The sequence below is a fragment of the Patagioenas fasciata genome, chromosome 19 (genome assembly GCF_037038585.1).
Source record: "Patagioenas fasciata isolate bPatFas1 chromosome 19, bPatFas1.hap1, whole genome shotgun sequence".
Lineage (NCBI taxonomy): Eukaryota > Metazoa > Chordata > Aves > Columbiformes > Columbidae > Patagioenas > Patagioenas fasciata.
Genome location: NC_092538.1, coordinates 8,392,214 through 8,415,797, shown reverse-complemented (window position 1 = coordinate 8,415,797; position 23,584 = coordinate 8,392,214). Strand labels below are relative to the sequence as shown.

Sequence of the window (23,584 nt, the reverse complement as noted above, 5' to 3'; positions counted from 1 at the left end):
AGCTTTTGGCACTAACACGTGTTTGCAGGAGAGGGACACACACCCGGGGCTGTGCTGCGCTGCCCTGGTGTCACAGCCTGTTCCCCAGTTGGAGCTGCGCATTGAACGTCTCTCCCTGCAGCCTCCAGAGACCGCCAGGCTTACTCAAACTCATCAAGTGATTGTCCTGTCAATCACCTTTTTCCTCCCCAGGATCCAGGCTTTAATTCTATACCCTGTTGCATATCAAATTTTAGAATTTAAAGACACAGGAAACAAAAAAAGAAAAGAAAAAAATACTACTCCTTTCTCAGCTTGTTTGCAGCCTTCCTGCTGGTCAGATCTAGCCGTGCAACTGATTTTTGCATTGTCAGATTAAAGGTTGTTCAGAAATAAATCCAGAGCATACTCAGGCTGCACTCACACACCTTCCAGCAGAGCCAGAACAAGCTCCTGTCCTACCGCAGGCTGAATCCAAACGGCCACCACTGTTCCTACCGTGCTCTTCACACAACAGTCCATCCACAAAAAGCCCCAAGTGCAAGCACTGCCAACAGGCTTCCGTGCCCTATGGAACAGCTACAGGCTGCACACAGGAAAAGAGGCTCCATTTCCACAAGCATGCTGAAATGAGGAGCACGCTGTTTTATCTGCTACCAAGTCACAGCAAATCAAATAACTGGCCAGTATCAGAGCTTAATTCCAAAAGCCTGGCTTTGGTGCATATTAAAAATGTTTAGGAGCTAAAACTGTTGCAGCATCTTTGTTTTCAATAAGTTTTCTAGCTTGTCTGTCTTCTCCTGTAGGTTGCTCCTCGTTTGAATTCTCGATGATAAACGTGCCACCACTACAGGACCTTTTCCTCCATCAGTCTGACTGCACCCTATAAAATTGGCTGGACATTGTTCCCAGCAAAAGTCCCCCCTCCTTCCTCGCTTTGCTCATTTTGTTTATTGTTACCAAAGACCTGCACTTTCAGAAAAACCACAAAATACATCTTTGCTTGTCTTAATACAAAAGTTCCAAAAGAGAGGCCTTCTCTTCCTTACCTTAGTGGCAAACGCAGGGTCCAGCGCAGTGTCTGTGAAACCGTGGCCATGGAGCGGATTCAGCCGGCTTTGAGGGAGAGGCAGCTTTGACTCTACAAAGAGTTTAAGCCTTGATGGAAACGACCAAAATTTGTGCTTGTTGTCATCAAAAAGCACAAACGGAAAATCAGTAACTCTGCTGCTTTGTCAGCCAAATCAATGAAATGCCAAACTTTATATTTAGAAAGAATGTTTTATGAAGAATTTTGCTCCGAGATGTTTTGATGCTTTTGTGTTACAATATATTAAAGCCATATTGTGTAAATGAGTAAAACCCTGTAAATACTTTATAGGTGAGTATAAGACATGCACTTACAAGACTTATGGAAACTTATGTTTTCAGATTTGGAATTATTGTTGGTTTTAGTTTATGATTATATGGTAATAATCTGAGAAACCCATCACGTAACTTCTTCACTGATCTGGATCCAGAGACTCTTAGAGCTTTTTGTTTTTAAGTCGCCTATCCCATTTCTTGCTCTATAGCAATATTTTTATACCATAGTAACTCTTTCACATCCACACAAACAGTAATACAAACCACACGTTACCAGTTCTCTGTGCCGCTTTAGTCCTTGGCCACATGAGCTTTCCCTCCCACCCTGAACCCCAGAGTCACCACCACCCCCTCCCCACCCAGCTCCTTCAGAAAAAGTTGCTTTTCAGAGAAAACTGGAAGTTTGAGCTCCCACAGTAAAGCTCCACCAGGTTTATATCCTTGCCTCTCCAAACTGCCTTAAAGGGGAAGAGACAGCTCCTTCAGCACTGCTGGCACTACTGACCCCAGCTAGGGAAGCACCTTCCTGAGCTGCGTCACAGCACCATCTAACCCGCGCTGAAGGGACGCACATTTGGGACGCTGGCCGGTCTCAGCCTGCAGCACAGAGGTTAAAACTAAGCACGTTCGTTTAACAAAGAACTCAAATGGCTACAGAGTGGACAGCTACGTGTCAAATACCTGCTGACAGCAAACCACAGCAACAGCTTCCAAGTTCCAGACCTCAAATGGTGCTTTTTGCACTCTACTTGCCTTAGAAATCCTTCCCGACACAGTAACAACAGTTACAGCAAGCCCTGAACAAAGCATAACCAAACATGTTGCCACTCATATGCAATCAGCTCGGTCTCCTAATTTTGGTTTCTGACATGATGCAGTTATCAAACACTGCCCGGCCCAGAACGCTCTATACACTGTAGTACATACACACGTACCACTGTATATGCTAGAGTGTATATACTAGACAATGCTGTATACGCTATTATATAACCTCGTCAAGACGATGCTAAATAAATTTTTACAAAAAGAAAACCAAAACCACTTTGTCTGTTGTAGAAACCATTTCAATCACATCTAATTTTTGGAGAGGGAGGCTGGTTTTGATTTTGTTTCCTCACTTGTCACAGCCCCACTGAACCTCTTTGGTTGTTGGGCCTGATCTATCTATCTGCTACCACCTACTGCAAGGAGGGGGTTATTCCAAAAAGGGTGGACATTGTAATAACAAAAGGACAGACTGAATAAATGGTGTGGAAGAGCTGCTGACCGCTCCTGATGCAAAGCAGATTGTGCTGGAGGAGGCCAATCCCACAGCTACACTACTTACATGTAAGACTGGGTTCTTATTCTATCTCATGTCTGAAGAACAATGCTGCTACTCCTTTCTCTCTCTCCCTCCAAATGTTCCTATTACAAGCAACAAAGGAAAGTTATTCTTGCTGGAATAACTAAAATAGAAAAGAAAGTCATAGTAATATGTGGCATTTTTAATTTAGGTTTGTTTTATTTAAGTTTAATGTTAATTCCATGCTGTGTTTCAGTAAGAACAATACAGATTCTGTATCTGTGGCTCCAGTCAGATATCCAGTAGTACAAATTAGCTTCAAGTTACACATACTGAACAAAAGAGGTTGAGCGAGCGAAGGGAGATGGGGAAAGGGGAGGGAGAAAGAAAAAATATTGAACACGCATGCAGGCTTATCAATGCCACCTTCAATGCTAACCTGCTTGGAGGAAAAGTAAAGAACAGGCAAGAATGAGCAGCCACGGATTGTTGAACTGTTACCAGCACCATGATTTTCAGCAACATTTCAGCAGTTTGGAAACTTCTGTTTTTATACAGTAAAACCACTACAATATATGTCCCAATGCAACCTGTAACTTCAAGCTAAACACCCAATTAAGTTTAAACATTGGTATAAAATTCCGTTTAAACAGTTATAAAAAAAGAAAAACGCCACCACATGCGTGCTACCCCGCCATAGCAAATCTCTCCCCTACGAATCTAACGGCCTTCGGGTGGAACATCCACTTCCAGTGGCGACCTCGCCACATCTGGCAGGAGACAATACAGTAATGCTGAAAGAGCTTTTACGCAGTCCTGTTAGTGTCTTAAAGAACCTAAAAGCTGGCACCAGTAAAATCCACAGAAATTCACTCTTGCCTTTAAGAACTTTTAAACTGTGTAAAAAAAAAAAAAATAAAAATAAAGAAACCCAACAGGGCAGGAACCTAAATTCTGAGACCCAATGTAAAAGTCAGATTTGGTGGTTCTCAGAGTGACACTGAGGGTTTTTGTGGGGAAGGGGAAGGGTGGTCAGAGATGGGTTCTCTTGTTGGCCTTTGTGTCTCACTGGTTTTCATCTTCCACATCCTGCAGCGCTTCTTTATTCTGTTCTTCACCTATAAAGTGTTTAGAAGTAAGGAAGACGTTAACTTCTAGAAATGAGACCTGCAGAATGGCTTAACAAGCATCTAGAGATTAATCGTTTCATGCAAGTACAGACGCTCACTCACACGCTTGCATACATAACACACACGCAGACTCAAACCAGCCAGTTCTGGAGTGAAGCGTCTCCATGGAAATTAAGCCTTAGAATCACCTCATCGTATTTCATACAGAACTGTAGCACAGGTTATTAGAAGACGGAAGGACAAACAAAACCACCCTTTCTGAAAAACTGAGACTTGTGTGTGACTGAGGAGCCCTGCTGATCGAGAGATGAACAACCAAGACAAACCCCATCAGAATGGCTGTAGATCAACATCCTCCCATCAGAACGTACCTTCCCAAAACCTCAGCTCTACTCCAGAGAGCACTGACTCTACTCACTAACTACAGAAATGAGACCAAAATAGCTTTTGTAAAGTAACCCTGATGGCAGATATTACTAAAGGTACCAAAAGTACAAAAAACCATCCCTACTTCAAGTCTAACATGACAAGAAACCCCTGGCTTGCGGTTATTAAAGGAAAACATTTTGTGGACATTCATTTCCCTTGAAAAACAGCCAGTTTGGTCCTGTTCAACCGGGCTGTGACATGCAGTAAAATGAAGCCTATATGGTCTGTAAAGAATCCTGGAGTAGGTATTTGGTTCTCATCCAGGCGAGGTGCGCACGATGCCCTCTGCAGCAACTGCACCAGGAAAGTTTAACATACTTGGGGTAGTGCCACATGTGCATGATTAAATTTAACTAAGACAAACTGAAAAATACTTGCTTTACAGTTAACCATGTGAAATGGTTCTCTCTTCAAGGGTGACAAACAAAAAACAGCCATTCAAAAAAATTAATCTGCAGTAAAATCCAATCAAATGAGACTAATGACTTCCAGCATATAATCAGAATGCCTGCTCAGAGCATGTCCAGATTCAGAATTATCACCAGGTACCAGGCAAGGTAGATTTTGCAGGAGCTGGACGAGGAACACAAGACATTCAGCAACAACAAAATTTACATTTATAATTATGCAACAGATCATTTAAGATAAGAAAGCAGAGGCCCTAACCAGGAAGACGATTAAAAGATGATCTGAGCATGCTCTAGCCAATGCACTTAGGCAAATAATCCTGCATCAGGCAACAGTGAAAGTACTTTTCATGCCCAAATTCTTAATATCCATCCAGGTATGCAGCTCAGTTCCCAAACACGTAAGTTACTTTGGATCTTAGTGAAGCAGATTGGACCTGGGGAGGGGTGACAGGTCACACATTGGCAGAACATGGCTTAGCCCTGGAATGGAGTCAAAGATACGAGCAATTTATCAGCAGCGAGAGTGACAGAGGCAAGCACGATTAGTGATCGGAAGAAAACTGATGCCAAAAAGTTCACTGAGCCATGACGAAGACTTACAAAGTAGCTTTTAGGAAATGAACAGTTGGACTTTCCTTTAGGAATCTATACAGCAGGAAAGAAGGGGAAAACAGGAATATGAAGACGACATTACAAGTGTGAAAATAAACTAAACAGCTCATCTATGACATGGTTAGAAGGTACAGTAATGAGATGGGAGAGTGTGGCAGCTGAGTAACACCTGAGAGCTCTGTGAACAACACGTGGCCCCTTGCAAGAGACTTCAGCACTAGAACAGAGGGTAACTCAGGAACCGAGACCCAGCACATTTACAGTTCTCCCTGTTCCATCAAAAGCCTGAAGAAATAGGGGTAAAGTGTGACCTGCAATGTTCAACACTCACAATGCTAAAAGCTATCAAGTAATAATGCTTCTTTTAAACAATCCCATCAATCCTACACAAACAACAAGTAGTCAGTAAAAAGTTAACAGACGCTACAATTGCTTTCAAATGGACCCCACACCACTAAAGTATCCTGCAGTAAAACTGTGTGACTATTACAGTGCTTCAGCTAACACCTTACAAAAAAAGATGCTTATCTATTTGAAGTTAAGCAGCAATGTTGTTTCAAGGCTTTGTGAGTTAAGTACCTAACACACTTCAAACAAAACTTTTTCTTCCCTCCAAGTTAAAAGTAAAGAAGTCAGTTCTTCCCACTTGTCCCTCCAGTACAATTTTTGCAGAAGAAAATATGAGTTTAATCTTTCTAATTAAAGTATATGTTTAATTCACTACGAATCATCAGTGGAACAGAAGGCCTAACTCAAAAAAAACCTAAACAAGTAAATTTACACTTTCACATACACTGCTAAGAGGAAACAGAATGCCAAAAAAAAAAAAAGCCCCATTCTCAACTATTTAAATAACTATCAGATGTTAGTAAACAGAAACAATCAATGTCCCACCCACTAGTACTGCCAGGGGCTGGAGTTGGTATTTGCTCTGGCAATAGCAGCAAACTAGCATTTTTACGAGTACTGAAGAAAGTACCTCAAACATCTCCAATAGCAAATTAGATTTCCCAAAACTGTTTTTTGTTTTTTTCCTTTCCCAGTAACAAAGTGTTTTACAAAGCCCCTTTTCCTCTTCTCATCATAGTCAATTCTTCATAAGAAGAGTAAAAGATATGGAAAGTGCTGTAAGGTGATGAATGACACCGCAGATGAACATGACAAGCCGTAAGAAAGAAAAGCTGAATTAAATGAAGTCACTGCTTCTAAAATAATCACAGGTGACTAAACAGCCAGGTGGGGAGAAAAGTGTGTTACTAATTCCACACTTCCTGGCAGGTAGTGTCATCCCATCAACTTATCCAGTGTTAACAAAGGACAGAAGTTCGGGAAGGTCTATTATTAGGAAAGAAGTAAACCACCAAACCAATCCGTATTTCCACATTCTGCTTTTTGGGCAGAGATCGGGGACAGCAGCATTTTAGAGCTGAGTTTACTCACCATCACCCTGCATGTCTGAAGTCCATAGTGTCAGATTATCACGTAACAACTGCATGATAAGTGTAGAGTCCTTATAGCTTTCTTCACTCAGTGTATCCAGTTCTGCAATAGCATCATCAAAAGCTGCTTTTGCCAACCTAAAAGCACAGAATAAATCAGATTTAACATGTTGCTAAACAGAATCCAGAAGCACATAGGTTAAGCCTGTGCCTCTGAACACCCATCTTCTACTTTGGCTACATGACACCCATAGCATCTGTAACAAGTTTTCATATTATTTAACAGCGTTTAGACTTCCCCAACTTCCCAGCTACTACCCACCTGCAGGCACGATCAGGAGAATTAAGAATTTCATAGTAGAATACAGAGAAGTTGAGCGCAAGTCCTAAGCGGATGGGATGTGTTGGCGGGAGTTCTGTCATTGCAATATCACTAGCAGCTTTATAAGCCACCAAGCTGTTCTCTGCAGCCTCCTTCCTGTCATTGCCTGTGGCAAACTCAGCCAGATACCTATGGTAGTCCCCCTTCCTGGAAACAGAAACAGGAACAGGTCAGTAGTCCTTACTGCCAACCAGCCACTAAATTAACAGCTGAATTCTGAAACTGTTTGTATATCCACATAAAGGACATTGCTGCTGAATTACTGTCTAGACAACAGTGCATTAGTACTTGAGCGAATTTTAAACCATCAGACAGGAAAACCAGTTTGGCCTCACTTACTTTCATTAGTACATGGAATTATAGCACTGCCTTCTTCATTACCAAACTGCGTCCCTGTACAACTGCATCTCATCTACACTAGGCAAGATTTTGATCTGAAGGACAGAGATAATTCAACTACAGGGGAAAACACTCTGATCATTTCAAGATTTAAACTATGCTTCAGAAAGTACAAAATATGCAGAATGCTCCAAAGGCCAAGTTTCATATGGTACTGCAATTGTGAAGTTGACACTACATGAGTTATCCATCTACTGAATTTTCTTTTCTTTATGAAGAATGTACAGCTCATGCAAGAAAACACCTAAGTAGGGACATGATCTCTGTAGTGTTAGTGCAATTAAAGAAAATGGTTCTTCCTTACATCTAACAGCTACACAACAGCTTACATTAAGTTCTCATGACCTTACTCCAAAAAAACACCTATCCCAAACCACACCATTAGGACACTAACACCTCAAAAGTAGCCAAAAAGGGATGTTGGTTAGACATGACTAAACTGCCCTCTTTCTCAAAGTTACTGTGGTTGAGTGCGCAGAAAACACGTGTACAGCTACTTTATTTCTGTATCTAACTCAAATACAGTAAGAGGTTCTTGCCTCACAAGAAGATACTTACATTTTGTAATAGAAAACCTTGGACTCGCCAGTGTTAGCGGCTGGAATGAGGTGTTTGTCCAGTACATCCAGAATGTCACAACAGATTAACTTCAGTTCAGTCTCAACCTATTTAAAAAAAAATATATATATATATATGAGGTTAGCACATAAGACTAAGATCTATTTCAAAAATATCAAATTTCAAACAGGCAACATCATAAAAATCCAAGTGGGGTAGGACAGAAGAAAAACAACAAAAAAATTCAGCTGCTCCACAGGTGCATGAAGCAAAACACTTTGGTGTAATTAGCTGGCACACAGAAGAGGTAAGGAGTGACACATGATGAAATGCATGACTCCCTGGAAGACATCTCGCTAGACAGTTGCATTAAGTCTGTCTCAGGATATAATTCCTACTGCAAGGTTTGCACAACCCCTAATTCCTTAAGTTTTTGATCTGGGAAGGCAATGGTGAAGGGGACAATTTTCAGGTAATTAATACAAATCAGCTAAACTCCATTCCACCCCAGAGCTGAATGACACCTTAAAAACAAGTTCCCAGTGACTACTTGGGATGCAAAGGTCTCACAGAAGAGCCTTAAGACAAAAATCATGGAGTATCAAAGAGAATAATGATGTGCCACATAGACGAAAAGGTCAGATACAGGAGGAAAAGCTCCAGAAGATACAAACTTCAGAAGCAGGCAAAAAAACAAAGCACTACAAGTCAGAGAAATAGCAGAAATCATCAATACTAACAGGGAGATCTGTGGCCAAGGAAAAATCTATATATAAAGCCTTATTAAAAAACAAATACTGGATTTTAATAGCCAAAGTTGAAAATATGGTCACATCACCTTTATTTTTTCTGATTTAGAATACAAGACAAGGTCTATGAGCTTCAATTTTACCACAGAAGTTTGATACCTGAAAGCAAAAAACTAAGAATACCCAAAAAAGGTAAAAAGTGTCTTTTGACATCAACATTGCCAAAACCAGACTTGCTCTCAGCATCCCATGTCATTCCCAGTAGGAGCGGTTGGTTCAGTGCAGAGAGGCACCTGTTGCTGCTCTTTCATGATTTCTGCAGTAACTGCCATAGCTGCAGCTGAAGACAACTCTGGCTCAAGCTACTTGTATTACCCTAAAGTAAATGTTTTCAAGCAGAGGTATCAACATCAGTTACAAGAAACTACCAAAAGCTGCATGTCTTGGACCACAAGAGCAGCCCCACTCAATCCACTATCCCTTCCTATCCTCCCACCCATGCAGCTTTTTTCCTTCTTTCTTTAAGCATTTTTATTGTCATGTAATATCACCAGGTAGCTCGCAAACTATTAGGGTTTTAACCACAACACCTATCCTTCAAAAGCTGTTATAGATCCGAAATAAATATAAAGCTGGCACATAGATATGCATACCAATTCGTACAGAATGACTCAAGAGATTTGCAGAAGTTCCTTTAGAAAAAATAATCTACAGTAAATTTCATGTACAAACAATGTCAGTACGCCCTAACATTCAGAAGAAGGGTTAGATGCTATACTTGAAGTTACGCGACAAATGTTTAAGGAAGTTGCTGAAATATGGTCACTTGTGAAAAATCTACTTCCTATATTCTTGGGCTACAAAAGCTATAAAACCTTTGGCCAGCAGTCAGTTCCTGCAAACTTCTTTCCTCTTGATCCTCTTTTTCAACGACTTCTTTTGCAGAGAGATCTTCAGCAAAACTGCAAAGAATTAAATCAATTTCTAATCCTCTTTTGTTAAAGAACCATACATGTACAAACTTCTAATTCATCTCAGACAGACCTTTTTCAGCTTCGTTTAAAGGATCAGTCCCACAAGCTACTGGAGATCAACTGCTGTCCAGGGCAAAGTAAATGTCCCAACCAAGCTTAGTTTAAAAAGGTTTAATACAAATTGAGTTGATAAAGAACAAAACAAAAAACCCCAACAAAACCGTAACAGATCTTTTATGAAAAGGATGTTTCCTAGACAGAGTAGCTCATTGATTCCTGCGAAGCAGCAAACCAGCACAAGAGTCCACACTAAGCCCATTCAGAGCACTCGGAAAATGCAGGTTTAGGGCCTATCACCATTCCAGTTTCAAATATGACACTGGGTACTACAGGCTCTGAGCAGCAAGGAAAGACTTCTCATCCTGATGGGTACACACAAGCCCCCACAATCCACCCTGCCTCTATTTTAGCAGTAGTGATGGCTTAATCAGACTACAGACTCTGTTCTTAGCTCTGCAGATACAAAAGCTCATAAACCACCCTGTGATCTAAATAAGGAAACTTATTAGAAGCAGCCAGGAGAAGAGTAACCTGTACTAGTTCTTTGACCTGTTTTAATATGTAGCCCCCAAAATAACTGCACCTCACAACATGAAACTAGAATGATAGGAAACCATTACTAAAGCCAGTAACACACCTCCCTCCTGCTCCTGCCAAAACAGACAGACTGACCATTCAGATTTATGCCAATTCATAGCCCAACCTTTCTAGGAAGAGGTGAAGGAGAAGAGAGCCTTGCAGCTGCCCCAGAATACAACCAGGTTGTAAGTCAGAGCACTAGAAACACACATTCTCATATGCCACAAATACAGACCAGTAAGAAGAAGGTGAATACTTGTCCTGTGCTAATAGGGAAGGGAGCTGGTGTTCTTGCAAGCAAGTGAAGTGCATTATGTGCAGACATAACACCATTTCATCCTCTCAAGGATGAAGAACACAAGCCTCAGTGTGTTCTCATCTACAGAGATGCAGTCAGACGAGAAAGCCAGGGGCTCGACTTTTGTGTATCCAAATGGCCACAGGACCCAGAAAAGCAGCCTGTCTGCAAAGGAAGCAAGTAAGTGGCATTTTCCCCCATGGCTGTGTCTCACTACATTTATCTTAAGTGGTTTAACAAAGTCACAGCCTGGAGCCTTCCATCATCTCTCAGTACTGCACAGTGTATACTCCAGACAAAACCAGCCCAGCCCTACTCTGACACCAGCATTCCTCAAGTTCTGCCCCAAGTCACACTGGCTAGAAGCTCAAACAAACTGATGCACATCAAAACCGTCAAATAATTACTTTTACACAAACTACACCTTCCATTTCAACTCGAGCAGCACTCTTTAGCTGAGCAAGGTCATACCTGGTTCTGGTGGTAGGCGAAAGATGTGTTTTTTCTAGAGTTCTCTCCAGCTCCCCAGTGCCTTACACTTGACAGGTCAGTCCCCAGACAAGTGTTCTCCTTGGCACATTTTTGGTCAGAACCTTTAAAGCCTAGGAAGGGTCTTCCAACACCACTCAACTTATTCTGAAGAGTACTACAACAGTGGGTATTTGTTGACAAGGCAGCATAACAACCAGAACACCGCTGAGCCTGCACTGGACCTTGTCTCTTCAGAGAAGCACTGAGCATGACACCAGGGCACAGGCACTACTGTTCCAGCAGTGACAGTTAGAAGCCTCATCTAAATCTCTGCAATATGTACTTCAGGCCCTTTCTGCTCCCACACCATCTTGCCAAACCTTTTAACACTCTCCTTAGAGCAGATGTTAATAATAAGTCTCCCAGAAGCTACAAATAGGATCCGCTCTCCAGCTACAGATGACACACAGAAGGCCCCAGGAAAACTTAGGCTGGAGTCAAGTAGACACAGCTAATCTTTCTCCAGTGCAGCACCACATTACAGTTCTCCACAGCACTCTTCCAGCTAAAGCAACCATGACAGCTATTTCTTTAAGGATTTAACATGCTGTTGGCATGGCACTGCGCTTCACATGGTCTCTCTCCCAACAGATACCTCAAGGACTACAGACACATATTGCTTGCGCACCAATCTGTTTTGCACAGTAGTTGCTCTCTTTGCAAAGAGAGATGCAAAACAATGCATCTTTTTACAGTCCTTTCAAAAACAATAAAAAGAGTATTTTCACTATTAAAGGTTCTTTGGCAAAAAATAAACACCCACAAAACATTGTGCAAAAAGAATTGGAAGCACACACTGTAAGACAAATTTAAACAATCATCAGACAGCTATTGTCCTATTTTATAGGATCTGTTACAAAGATTTTGAGACATCCATCAAGAAATGGTATTTGGGACTGTATGTAACTGGCAGAGCCTCATCCCATCAGCATGCCAGCATAAAATAAGAAACTCACAACTTTAACAATTCCATGGAGGAACAGAAACCCTATGAGTCAACAGAAAGCAGTCCAGAGTCATTCCTGAGAAAGGATTTCCAAGCCAACATCATTTCCATTGGTGGTATATGAATCAGTGCCAGGTGATAGAACAGACTCCACTGTTTCTCTGGAAGTGAAGATCTGAACCATGTGGAGGAACTTGTCCTCAAAAAATGGCCATTTAGTTTCTGCAGAAATGCATGGGATTTTAATAGTATTGGAACATGCCTGTTCCATGTTAAACCATCAATTAAGGAAAGGGTGGAGGAGAGGGAACAACGGACTGTTCTAATAGCTGAAGGTTTCATTAATCCTTACCGATGAAAGTCAAAGCTTGCTCCAAGTTCTCCATTTTAGGTAAAGTTGCACAGACTGCCTAGACTCAGCATGAAGTTATGTGCATCAATTTTTCCCCTCTCTCCAGAGAGAGAAAATAGCAAGGCCCTAGAGGTTATTACATCCAAGTTTCACAGTTGAGATGATCAGGATATCTTAACACCCCCGCCCCCAGCCCCAGGAACATGGAGTGCTTTATCTTAAATTAACTGCTATCAGTCTAATCGACCAACTTAGGGACCAAAAAAAAAGTTTAAAATCTACATTTTAAGAACTAGTTGCTGTCAGAGGAGCCACACTACCTGAACACTCATTTCAACACAGGCACAGCTGCCTGAGCTAATAACAGCTCTGCCAGTTCCACTGTACAAGACAAACTGAGCAACTATTCTTCACTGTCACCCAGCTGCTAAGCACTCAGTTTACAGCAACTCCTGCCAACTTTTTGTCTGGGTGAAAAAGTAACAAAACAAGGCCAATGTACACAAAATGCAACTATCACAGTGATAAGAAACAAGGTAAGAGTCTCAAAGCAAGTGGCCATTTGGCTTTACACTGCCTGTCTTTACGCCAACACCACCACTGAAGATCCTTCCCCATTGGCAGTTCAACTGTTAATATTGTGAACTTTGTAGGACAGAGTCCTGCAATAGCACCAAGGGTCAAAGTCTGTCTGAGCCAAAGCAACTTTTATCAGAATCAGAAACTTAACAGATAAACACCTCCTTTGACATGGTAATTTCTTTTTAAAAAAAAAAGCTGCTTGGGATAAGTCAGGTTGGAGGGGAAAGAATAAAGTATGTGCAGCCCCACACTTGAGTAAGCAGAGAAGAAAAAGTGCTAGCACAGTTCAAATACTTGGCAGATATGTAATGCGCTGAAGGAAAAGACATGCCTTTCTCCCTCAAGTCTACTGGCCTTCTGAGTGTTTACACAGAAACACCCAACCTCTCACCTTCACCAAGTATATTTATCCTCCAGACAAGGAACAAACCTCACCCTTTCAGGAGTGTCACCTTATTACAGGTCACCACACTGCACACAATCTAGAATATCAGAGCAGTTTATGGCAAGGGTATCAAAATGGGACCTTAACTAAATGACATTATGCCTTAACACCAACTACATCTTACCATTTGCCGATATTCCCGAATCATTTTTAATTTATCTTCTCCACCTTTGTTTTCTTCTTTCTGTTCAATGCTGCTGATTATTCTCCAGGAAGCTCTTCTGGCTCCAATCACGTTTTTATATGCAACAGAAAGCAGGTTTCTTTCTTCCACTGTCAACTCCACATCCATTCCAGCCACTTTCTTCATTGATTCAACCATTTCTAAGAGGAAAAGGTCAGAAATTATTGTCATAGCTAAAGCATCTTTCAAACCACTCAACAGAAGTTGGATGTTAATGATAGCTTATGAAAATAGGCTCCCTCCTCCCTTTATACTGGAGTGTTCCAAACAAATCAATGAGCATGTGTACACGAAGGAGGTATCTGATGTTCTTTTAAATACATTTGTCAAGGGTGCCAAAAAATTCTTTAAAGGTAGTTGATTGGTTTGTTGTTAGCTTTTTGGTGGTGGTTTCTTTTGTTTGTGGTTTTGTTGTTGAGAGACAGACAAAAAGGATCTAGCATTAGCAGCAAACACGTTTTTCACAGTGGATAATAGTTATCAGTACAATCCTACAGGAATGGGTGTTCTTCAAAGCACTTCAGAAGAGGCAATGAATAGTGAGAAAAGCATGAGCAAATGTAAGCAACCTTTCAGCACAGAAGGATAAACTGAAGAATTACAGAATGTGCCACTGATTTGCTAAGTGGAATACACTGTAACGTGGTAATTAACCAAAAAATAAACCCCAGATTTCAAGAGCTGTGGAGGAGTACTGTCATTAGGGAAGGAAGTCAAAGTTCCAAGAGGAAACAGCCAGAAGAAAAATTAGGTGCTTGGAGAAGTAACAAAAAAGTCATCCTGAGGATAGCCAGAGCAACCATATCCACCCATGCCAAGCAGTTATTTACACTGAGAAGTAACACACAAAATATAAATTAATTGATATTTATAGTTTAAACCTTTTGAAGAGGACTTCTAAACCTGAGGTTAAAAAAAATGACTAAATATAGCTTTCCTATACTCAAGTGGAAGTGAAAGCTTGAACTACTTAAAGAAGGTTATAGTCCTTTCATTACCTAACCACACTATGATTACTTGTGACATGTTAGAAAAATAAAAGCAAAAAATGTTAAATATACACTAATTGAGAGCCTAGTATGAGACATCCAGGAATCATAGGTTCAGTCTTGCCACACAGTGCTTCAAATCATTCACTATCTACCTTCCATCTTCCAGAACTGGTGGGAATCCCCACAGACATAAGGACTATTAATGAGGGAGACTAAGTCTTAACTATCCCATCTACTCAACAGCACAACTGTTCCATACCTATCTGCCAGGTAAAAGGACACGAAAATGTTATTTTTAGCTTCTGCCGAAGCACAGCTACGTGATAAGGCTATGTCTCCCGTAATATGCTGCTTTCCTGTTCTGTAGCCTATTTACCTTACACACTGTGTTGGTTTTGGCCAGGACAGAGTTGTTGGGTTTTTTTGTTTTGGTTTTTTTTTGTTTGTTTGTTTTTCCCCACAGTACCTACTACGAGGCTACATTTTAAATCTGTGCTGAAGAGTGTTGGTAACACAGGGATGTTTCAGTTACTGCTCAGCAGTGCTTGCACAGAGTCAAGGCCTCTTCTGCTCCTCACCCCACCCACCAGTGGGCTGGGGGTGCCAGAGAAGCTGGGAGGGGAAACAGCCAGGACAGCTGACCCCAACCCACCCAAGCAGTATTCCACACCATATGACATCACGCTCAGTACATAAAGCTGGGGGAAGGAGGAGGAACGGGGTGGGGCATTTGGAATGATGGCATTTGTCTTCCCAAGTAACTTACACACCTGCACACCTTCGTGCCCATGTGAATTAGCAAATGAATTCCTTGGTTTGCTTTGCTTGCATGCACAGTTTTTGCTTTACTTATTAAACTATCTTTATCTACACCCACGGGTCTTCTCACTTTTATGCCTCCAATTCTCTCCCCCACCCCACCGGGGGAGAGTGAGCAAGCAGCTGCGTGGTGCTTAGTTGCTGGCTGGGGTTAAACCGCAACACACACTCATCATTCCTCCCCCTTCATTTTACCTCCTTATGCTCTGCTGTGTCATGGTAGCACAAGCAATGGGAAACTAATGAAGCTTCACTGTCAGTTTTTTTACTCAGGTGCCAAAACTTGCAATCTTAGCAGGCATAAGCTATTTCAGCAATGGGAAAGTGTAGGCTCAATCTTCTTCCCTGGCAGGAACAATGTTATCAGTCTCCAACAGGTCTCTACATGTGTAGTGGCTTTATTCTTCCCAGAAGTGGAAAAAACACATCCTTACCTCTAAGCAGTAGATTTTGCTTCTGTAGATCACAGAAACAAACAAAAAAAACCACCAAGGATTTGATAAGACTTTTACAAAAAATCCTATCTTGCTTTTGTACTACCTGAATTTTTAAGATTATTCATCATTATGCAAGAGTATAGCATATGTATATCTTCTCTGATAGAAAATTAATTCTATACAAAAATAAAGCCATTTATTCCTGCCAACAGAACAAATATTTTATATTTTAAGTGCAGCTTTACCTATCTGGAAGATTCTACAGGGAAGTGAAAAGCTCAGAGGCCATTCAAGACAAAATACACGTCTGAGATTTCATTTCAGTAGGAAGGATTACTGCAGTAATGACAACTCACTGCATACACAATCCGGAGATGCTTATGCTGCACTGTGGAAAAAGTAGTGCAGATTCAAAAATAGAGATTGTAGTTTAACTGGTTAAATTCCAGTCTTTCATTTGATTGCAGCTGTCACTTCATTATGCTACTGCCAGATCATGCCACCATCAGAGCAGGAAATCCCAAAGTGTAAACTGTGTAAGGACAGGGGAATATTCCAGAGAATGACACACTTGCCCTACATTTATATCCTTCCCCAGGCATTTACTGCTGGTCATTATAAGAAATATCAAAATAAATAGACATTTGGTCTGATCAGGTCTGTACATTCTTACAGAATAAAGCCATTTAACTGAGACTCAAAAAAACTGCCTAAGATATTAAGCTATAATAATGCCCATGCAATTTTTTAATAACATTCTACTACTATGGTTAAGATGCTTGGCTCCTCATTGCAAATGTTGCTGAGTCACCTCTGGCCACTGTGAAGTAACAGCTGGGACACAAAGGACTGGGACAGTGGTTGCCACTACACTGAGTGCTACCTACAAAGTGGTTCACCACAGCCAGTGTTCAGAGAAGGCTCAGTACTAGTCTTGTACTTGTTCATTCTTGGAATGAACAAAAGATGATCAGCAGCAAGTCACAAGAACTCAGAGTATCTGATCTTAAACTGTTGTGTATAACCTCTCAGTTTAGACTTTAGTAGCAGCAGGAAACAAAAAGCAACCAACACTATGTCAATTTTTCAGAAGGGTTCCAGCAGGTGGAACTACAGACCCATTAACCTAACACTCACAAGGAGTCAAGCTGACAGGAATTACATAAAAGAAATTGAGTGGATATATGCATAAATTGTATATTGTAGAGCGTGGCCTTCTGTAAACACAAGTAATGCCTCACAAATCTACCATGATGCTTTGAATGAGTCAAGCATATGGACAAGGAAGACATGATTGATATAGTCTACCTGGATCTCCCAAAGGCATTTGACAAGGTCCCTCACCCAAGGTTCTTTAAGGAACTCAATTGCCATGGGATAGGAAGAAAGTCCTCACATGGATAAGCACTTGGCTGAAAGACAGGAAACAGGGTATGAGTATAAGACTCAAGTGTTCTGGACAGAGAAAGATCACCAGTGGAATCACACAGTGATCTGTGCTGGGAAGCATGCTAACATTCGTAAGAGATCCAGAAAAACTGAAGCAAATAGTAAGTCCTAACTTAGTACCAGCAAACTGCTAAGAACAAACAAAAAAAAGAGCTAAAGAAATACAGGCAAGTGTATTCTCTTCATTAAGTGAAGAGCGTAACTGTAAACATTAATGCCCGTACATTGCATTTTCCCTAGAACTGCAGGCCTACACCTGGCATCAGTGGGCACCATCCTGTTCGCTACAATGATTAGCTCCAAATTCAAGCCAAGAAAAGACAGGGCTCATCCTTCCATCCATCAGGAACCTTTTCACTGAACACACTATTACACTGCCTGCATTAAGTTCTCCTGTTCTCTTAAGAAATCCTGCATTTGTCAAGGAAGACTCAGATGGCTAAACCAGCCCAGCAGCTTGTGGGGAGGTAGACTGGTGGCTTTTCCCTCTATCCTTGTCAGCTCTATTGCAGCAGCTCCACGCTTGTCTGACCTCTCAACTGGCTGATTCAGGTCACCAGCTCATGAAAAAAAACACACTTGTTTATAAATTAGAGAACTGAACTGGCTGTAAAGGTCAGACTAGAACCCAAGTAAACATAAGAAGTAGCAATGGAAGAGACAATATCCCTCTTTGAACAGTGAGCTGTCAGATTAGCTCAGCCCACTTTGTAGCACTGCATGTTTAATTTCTAAAAAAGTATAAAATTAGGACATTTATCCTTTCACAACATAATTTTTCTGTAAAGGTCTTCATGTGCTTGAAGCACCCTGAGTAGATTGTTACAGGCAAGTAAAAGCAGGGTACAAGTGCTGTTTTAGGGAACAGAACTTAGATACTAAAAATTGATAATCCTATTTTGAGCTCCATATCTAGAGCATGCCACGCATCACAATGTACAAGTTTTATACAAACGAGCATAAAAGAACCCAACAACCATATTTGCACAAGTTAAGACAACCAACAGACAGAGAGGGGGAAAAAATACTGAAGAATATCCACCCTGCACAGTGGCTTAGACTATGATTTTGTGGAGAAAGCAGCAGGTTATGCTGCTATTCCTTGTATAAGGTTTGCAACCACTGGTGCAGCCATGACACTTCCAACATCTGATTGCATGACTCAGCAATTTACAGTTCTACAAGGCATACCTGTACTTTTATGCACTTGGTGAAATAGATGGGTTAAGGCCAAATTATTCGAGCAACAGTGGCATTACACAAGCCTTTCTTGCAACAAGAACATGATTTCTAAGTCATCACTACCATCTCTCCAAGGTCTGAACATATGTTTTTCTAAATAAAAGAGGTTTTCTCCAGTATTTGTAACAAAAATACTAGTTTGAAAGCAAAGATAAGCAAATCTAAAGAATGAGTCTTTTCATACTGTCTACTTGACTGAGATCTGCTACTAAGTGATCTTCTAATACAAGTACTCAAGTAACTTAAGAGACATAAGCCAAGCTTCTGGACTGCTAGCAGAGAACCAAACCATCTAATTGTAGATGTTTGTCTCCTTCGGTTGTTCTTGCTACCTCAGGAGATTCAAGAAGGCCATTATAAAAAAAAAGTCCTCTCGCAACTCATCATGATCAGAAGTTAATTTTTACAGCCCAGTACGTAAACACTCATCATAAAAAAAAAAGTCTAATTCCTCCAACATTGTCTTGGTCATATTCTATGCACCTCTTATATTCCTACATTTCTTAGGCATATATCAAGATTTTTCTGCCTTTTAGTACTTTCACATTTACCCAATTCAGAGACAAAGAGAGCAGTCATACCCTACATCACCAGAACAGTAAGACCTTTGACAGACAGATGTAAGTACTAACCATTAATGGGGGGCGGGGGGGAGGGGAATAACACAAAAACACCCTTAAGTGTGTTTGACATTTGCTCGAAAGAAACAGGTCCTCTGCAAACTGAAATTAATATGCAACTTAAATTCTAATTTGTGACATAGCTTATTGATTGATTCTTCACTAGGCTGTGACTTCAACACCTGCTACTATGAGGCAATTTTCTTCTAAAATAGGTTCAAATCTTGAATCGGGTCCACTGCTGCACACCTTACTGCCTTCAGAATAAAAGACACATTGACCTGATAGACAATTTATAAAAACATGGAGGAGTCAGTAGTTAGCTTGCTGAGTCAGGAGAGCTGTCAAACAGGGGTCTTTTTGGTTGTGGTCTTTTTGTTTGATTGGTTCGGGTTTTTTTGTGTTGTTATTTGTTTATTGGTGAGGTCGCCCCTCAGTCTCCTCTTCTCCAAGCTCCAGAGCCCCAGTTCCCTCAGCCTTTCCTCACACGGGAGATGCCACTCCGTTCAGCGTCTTTGTTGCCCTGCGCTGGACTCTCTCCAGCAGTTCCCTGTCCTTCTGGAACTGAGGGGCCCAGAACTGGACACAATATTCCAGATGTGGTCTCACCAGGGCAGAGCAGAGGGGAAGAACCTCTCTCGACCTATTAATCACCCCCTTTCTAATACCCCCCAGGATGCCACTGGTCTTCCTGGCCACAAGGGCACAGTGCTGGCTCATGGTCATCCTGCTGTCCACCAGGACCCCCAAAGTCCCTTTCCCCTACGCTGCTCTCTAATAGGTCATTCCCCAACTTATACAGGAACCTGGGGTTGTTCCTACCCAGATTCAAGACTCTACACCTGCCCTTGTTATATTTCATTACATTTTTCCCTGCCCAACTCTCCAGCCTGTCCAGGTCTCTGGATGGCAGCACAGCCTTCTGGTGTGTCAGCCACTCCTCCCAGCTTGGTGTCATCAGCAAACTTGCTGATAATGCACTCTATTCCCTCATTCAAATCATTGATGAATACATTGAACAATATAGGCCCCAGTACTGACCCTTGAGGCACTCTTTGTTAGCAAGGTAATTTCACAAACCAACACAATGCTACTTATTTCAATTGTATTCAGAATAAAAAAAGGACAATTTATATTTATATCTCATTCTATTAATATTTGAAGGAACAGCAGTGAGATTTCTTTCAAAGCTTCCTGGCACGTTGTGATTTGTCATGACAGGCCTAAGCAGATCTGTGAAGATAGACACCCAAATCTCTTAATATCTCTGGAGATCAGAGCTTAAGTGCTACTTACACTGCAGGAATATCTAGAAAGTTGTCCCCTTAATCTGGGCCAATATACTGAGGACAGTATAGGTACAGGACTAGATTTCCAAAAGTTCACAAGTACAGCTTCCAAGACTTCAAAAATTCTGTAAGTGGGTCAGGTAAGTAACACCAAAGAAGCTCCATTTAGATGCTCACCATAAGTGCTGCTATAAATGCCATCAACCATACACAAAGAACCACCCGCCACACACCACTCTTCTCAAGTCTCAAGGAGAATGAATATGGGACAGAACTTAATGCTATCCTAACATTAAACATGAAAAATTGTCATTTCACACTCACAAGAGATTTGTATGCCAGCATATTTATAGACAGTACTTACCATCACACCATTTTATATGTGCCAATTAGTAACCGTGACCTTATGCTCATGCATCTCAGACTAAACCGAAGAGCAAAATCAAGAATAACTTACACTTTCACCATACTGCTTCCCAAACCATTTTGTTCACAGATTCAGCAGTCTCAGTTATGATTTTGGCAGAACTGCAGTATTTCATATAAACAAGAACAAATTATGCCAATAATTTTTAATTGTTTCAGCTGAACTGGAACAGAGAAATAGATGCTAAAGCAGTATCTACAGTACCTATATTTCCACATCATGGATATGAGATACATGAAGATGCATTTAGAACAGCTGGCAGATTAGAGGGTGCGACTTAAATTTAACCAACTTGAGTCCAACAAACTTTGGAAGTCTAAAAACTACAGCACTGATTTAAGCCTGACAACTTTAAGTTTAGTGCTCCCTCCTAAGTGATGATCTAATGAGTCTCATCACTGAGAAGCAAAATAGCATAAGAAGTCCTTTACATTTTGATCTAGCAAACTTGTTCGCAAACATCCACAATACTGGTAGAATAGAAAGTCCATCAAGGGAAATGCTGCTCCAAGGCAATCCCCACTAATCAATTTTTATTAGTTGACAGGAAGACTGATTGTTTTGCATCACAGATCTCTACAATGGCATAAAGTCTCATTACTTTCTAAAGAACCGATTTATCACTGACTTAAGAGAACACCAGAAAGACAGTCGTGCCTCAAAAGCTCCCAGAAATGATGAATGCTCCACGATGCAAGCCAAGCATCCAACTTGGGTTTCCACTCAAACCAAAGCCAACACTTTGAGTTGCACTGACTAATCCACGCCAGGTGGAGAACCTTTTCCTCTCAACTCACCAAACCAACTTCAGCAATGCTGCTGGAATCGGGACTGGGGGTCAGGGGAAAGGATCTTCCCAGCTCACACCCTTTAGGGTAGGTAATCAGCACTAAAAAAAAATAAACACCCAGCAGAAGTTGCACACTTACTGTGTAATATGGAATTACATGCTTCCCTTCGCCCAACTCATAGAATCACTGAACCATTTTGGTTGGAAAAGGTCTTTAAGATCACCAAGTCCAACTGTCAACCTAACACTGCCAAGCCCACCTCTAAACCATGTCCCTAAGAATCTCATCTACGTATCTTTCAGTCAAGTTGGAACCCCAATATCTGGTTTTTGAAGCACATTTTTTTCCGTAAGTCCTTACAGTTATTGTGGAGACTGACTTCCATCATTTAGTGGAATTCTTAGTTCTACCTAATTTCCCTGCTGAAACTACCACAGAATGGAGTCTTATTCAGGCCTTCTCTTTTTGTTGTAGTTTCTATTTTCCTCCCCAAAAACATGCATTTTTCAGATGTTTTGCAACAGTGCTATCAAAAGCTAAGCACAACTCAGGAAAAATATGTTATCTGGCAAGAAATTCATCATGCTGTCTATGAAAATTACAAACAGAAACTATATGGAGCATCTGCCTACCTCTAAATGAAGTCTAACTGGATTCACACTTTTTACATACAAGGGTATTTCACCTTAAATGAATAAGTATAAGGTTTGAAGGCAAAAGCAACAGTGTCAGAAGAGTACCATAATTTAAAAAAATTAAAGGTCCTTTCTTTTACATGCAATGGAAATATGTTGAAAGAAACAGTCACAAGACATTTTTGGGGCAAGAGACACCATCCAGGGTTGCCAGTTCCTCCCTTCTACCACTTTTTCCCTAGACATTAAGTGATCAGAGACATAGTGCACAAACTTCCAGGGGAAAAAAGGACGAGAAGATGATGCTGGGAAAGTAAGATTATATGTAGTAATTTTTACTACATAACGAACGCCTATGCGTTTTCTTCAGGCAATGAAGTACCACGTACTCGATCCTTCCAGGGTGAGAGCTCGCTCTCTTTGCCAGGGGCAGCAGAATCCCGTACTGAAGGCGAAGGAAGAGAAAGGAAAGCGCTGGCCCCCTCCCGCGGGACCCCCGGTCTCGCCCCCCGAGGGGGCCGGGCACCCACTTTCCGGAGAGCGCGGCCCTGGGCGTTGTCTGCGCCGAGCCGCCCTCAGCCCGCACCGCCCAGCTCGGGCCCGACAGAACCGCCTCAAGCCGCCCCGGTGAGCGGCATCAAGAGGGGCACCGGGGTCTCTTTGTCAGGCCCCCCGAGGCGGGGGCGGCTCCCCTAGCCCCCCCCCACCCCCCTGGGACTCGCCCTTCGCGGCCGCCATTTTATTCCCGGCTTCTGCCGCCACCGCCCCCCGAACCGGGCTCCGCCCAGGCCCAAGCCACCCACTCGTTCAGGCCCCCCATCCCCAGCTCCACCAGCCCCTTGGGGCGCTCCCAGTCGCCATTTTGTCTGGGCCCCCCTCCTCCGCCCCTGCCCCCCCTCCCCCGCCCAGCCGCCATTTTGTGGCCGCTCCCTCCCTCTCCCCTTGGCCTTGCACGGCCTTCCCAGCCAGCGCTCACCATCGTAGCGCTCGGCCTGCTCAGCCAACTTGGCCTGATAGACGAGGTCCTCCCGATCGTCCATGTCGTGCAGGCGGGGCGGCGTCGGGGACTGCACGGGGCGGATGGAAGCCGATGGGTCTGGGGGGCTCAGCAGCTACCAGCTCGCTGCTCTCCGGGCAAATATGGCGGCAGCACCTCCTCCCGCTGCATCCGGGCACTTCCGCAAGTGCGCGCATG

The 23,584-nt window shown here is 42.1% G+C and overlaps 2 protein-coding genes across 6 annotated transcripts in view; one reads left to right on the top strand and one right to left on the bottom strand.

Moving 5' to 3' along the window:
• Nucleotides 1–2,382, top strand: part of MYO1C (myosin IC) — a 52,655-nt gene extending 50,273 nt beyond the window's left edge. For all 4 annotated transcript variants that reach the window (XM_071817059.1, XM_065853109.2, XM_065853110.2 and 1 more), the window contains exon 32: nucleotides 786–2,382. In XM_071817059.1, the coding sequence (XP_071673160.1) occupies nucleotides 786–812 (27 nt within the window). In that variant the 3' untranslated portion in view covers nucleotides 813–2,382. The remainder of the gene's footprint in view (nucleotides 1–785) is intronic.
• Nucleotides 2,383–2,828: 446 nt separating this feature from the next.
• On the bottom strand, nucleotides 2,829–23,567 carry YWHAE (tyrosine 3-monooxygenase/tryptophan 5-monooxygenase activation protein epsilon). 2 transcript variants are annotated; one of them, XM_065853112.2, is made up of 7 exons: nucleotides 23,366–23,567; nucleotides 13,629–13,828; nucleotides 7,989–8,095; nucleotides 6,972–7,178; nucleotides 6,651–6,787; nucleotides 5,199–5,243; nucleotides 2,829–3,747 (listed from the first exon to the last, which is right to left on the bottom strand). In XM_065853112.2, the coding sequence occupies exons 1-6, from the start codon at nucleotides 23,427–23,429 to the stop codon at nucleotides 5,236–5,238; spliced, it is 723 nt and encodes a 240-aa protein (XP_065709184.1). In that variant the 5' UTR covers nucleotides 23,430–23,567; the 3' UTR covers nucleotides 2,829–3,747; nucleotides 5,199–5,235. The 2 variants fall into 2 exon arrangements, with proteins under 2 accessions (XP_065709184.1, XP_065709183.1); XM_065853111.2 differs by lacking the exon at nucleotides 5,199–5,243 and having other exon boundaries at nucleotides 23,366–23,566.
• Between the last annotated feature and the right edge of the window lie 17 nt (nucleotides 23,568–23,584).

Bases quoted from the DNA above. Each gene is read 5' to 3' on its own strand.
- YWHAE (XM_065853111.2), bottom strand. From the start codon at position 23,429: ATGGACGATCGGGAGGACCTCGTCTATCAGGCCAAGTTGGCTGAGCAG. The intron at 13,829-23,365 runs GTGAGCGCTGGC...TTTTCCTCTTAG, and splicing joins GCAGGCCGAGCGCTACGATG to AAATGGTTGAATCAATGAAG. The intron at 7,179-7,988 runs GTAAGTATCTTC...TTCTGTTTCCAG, and splicing joins AAGGTTTTCTATTACAAAAT to GAAGGGGGACTACCATAGGT.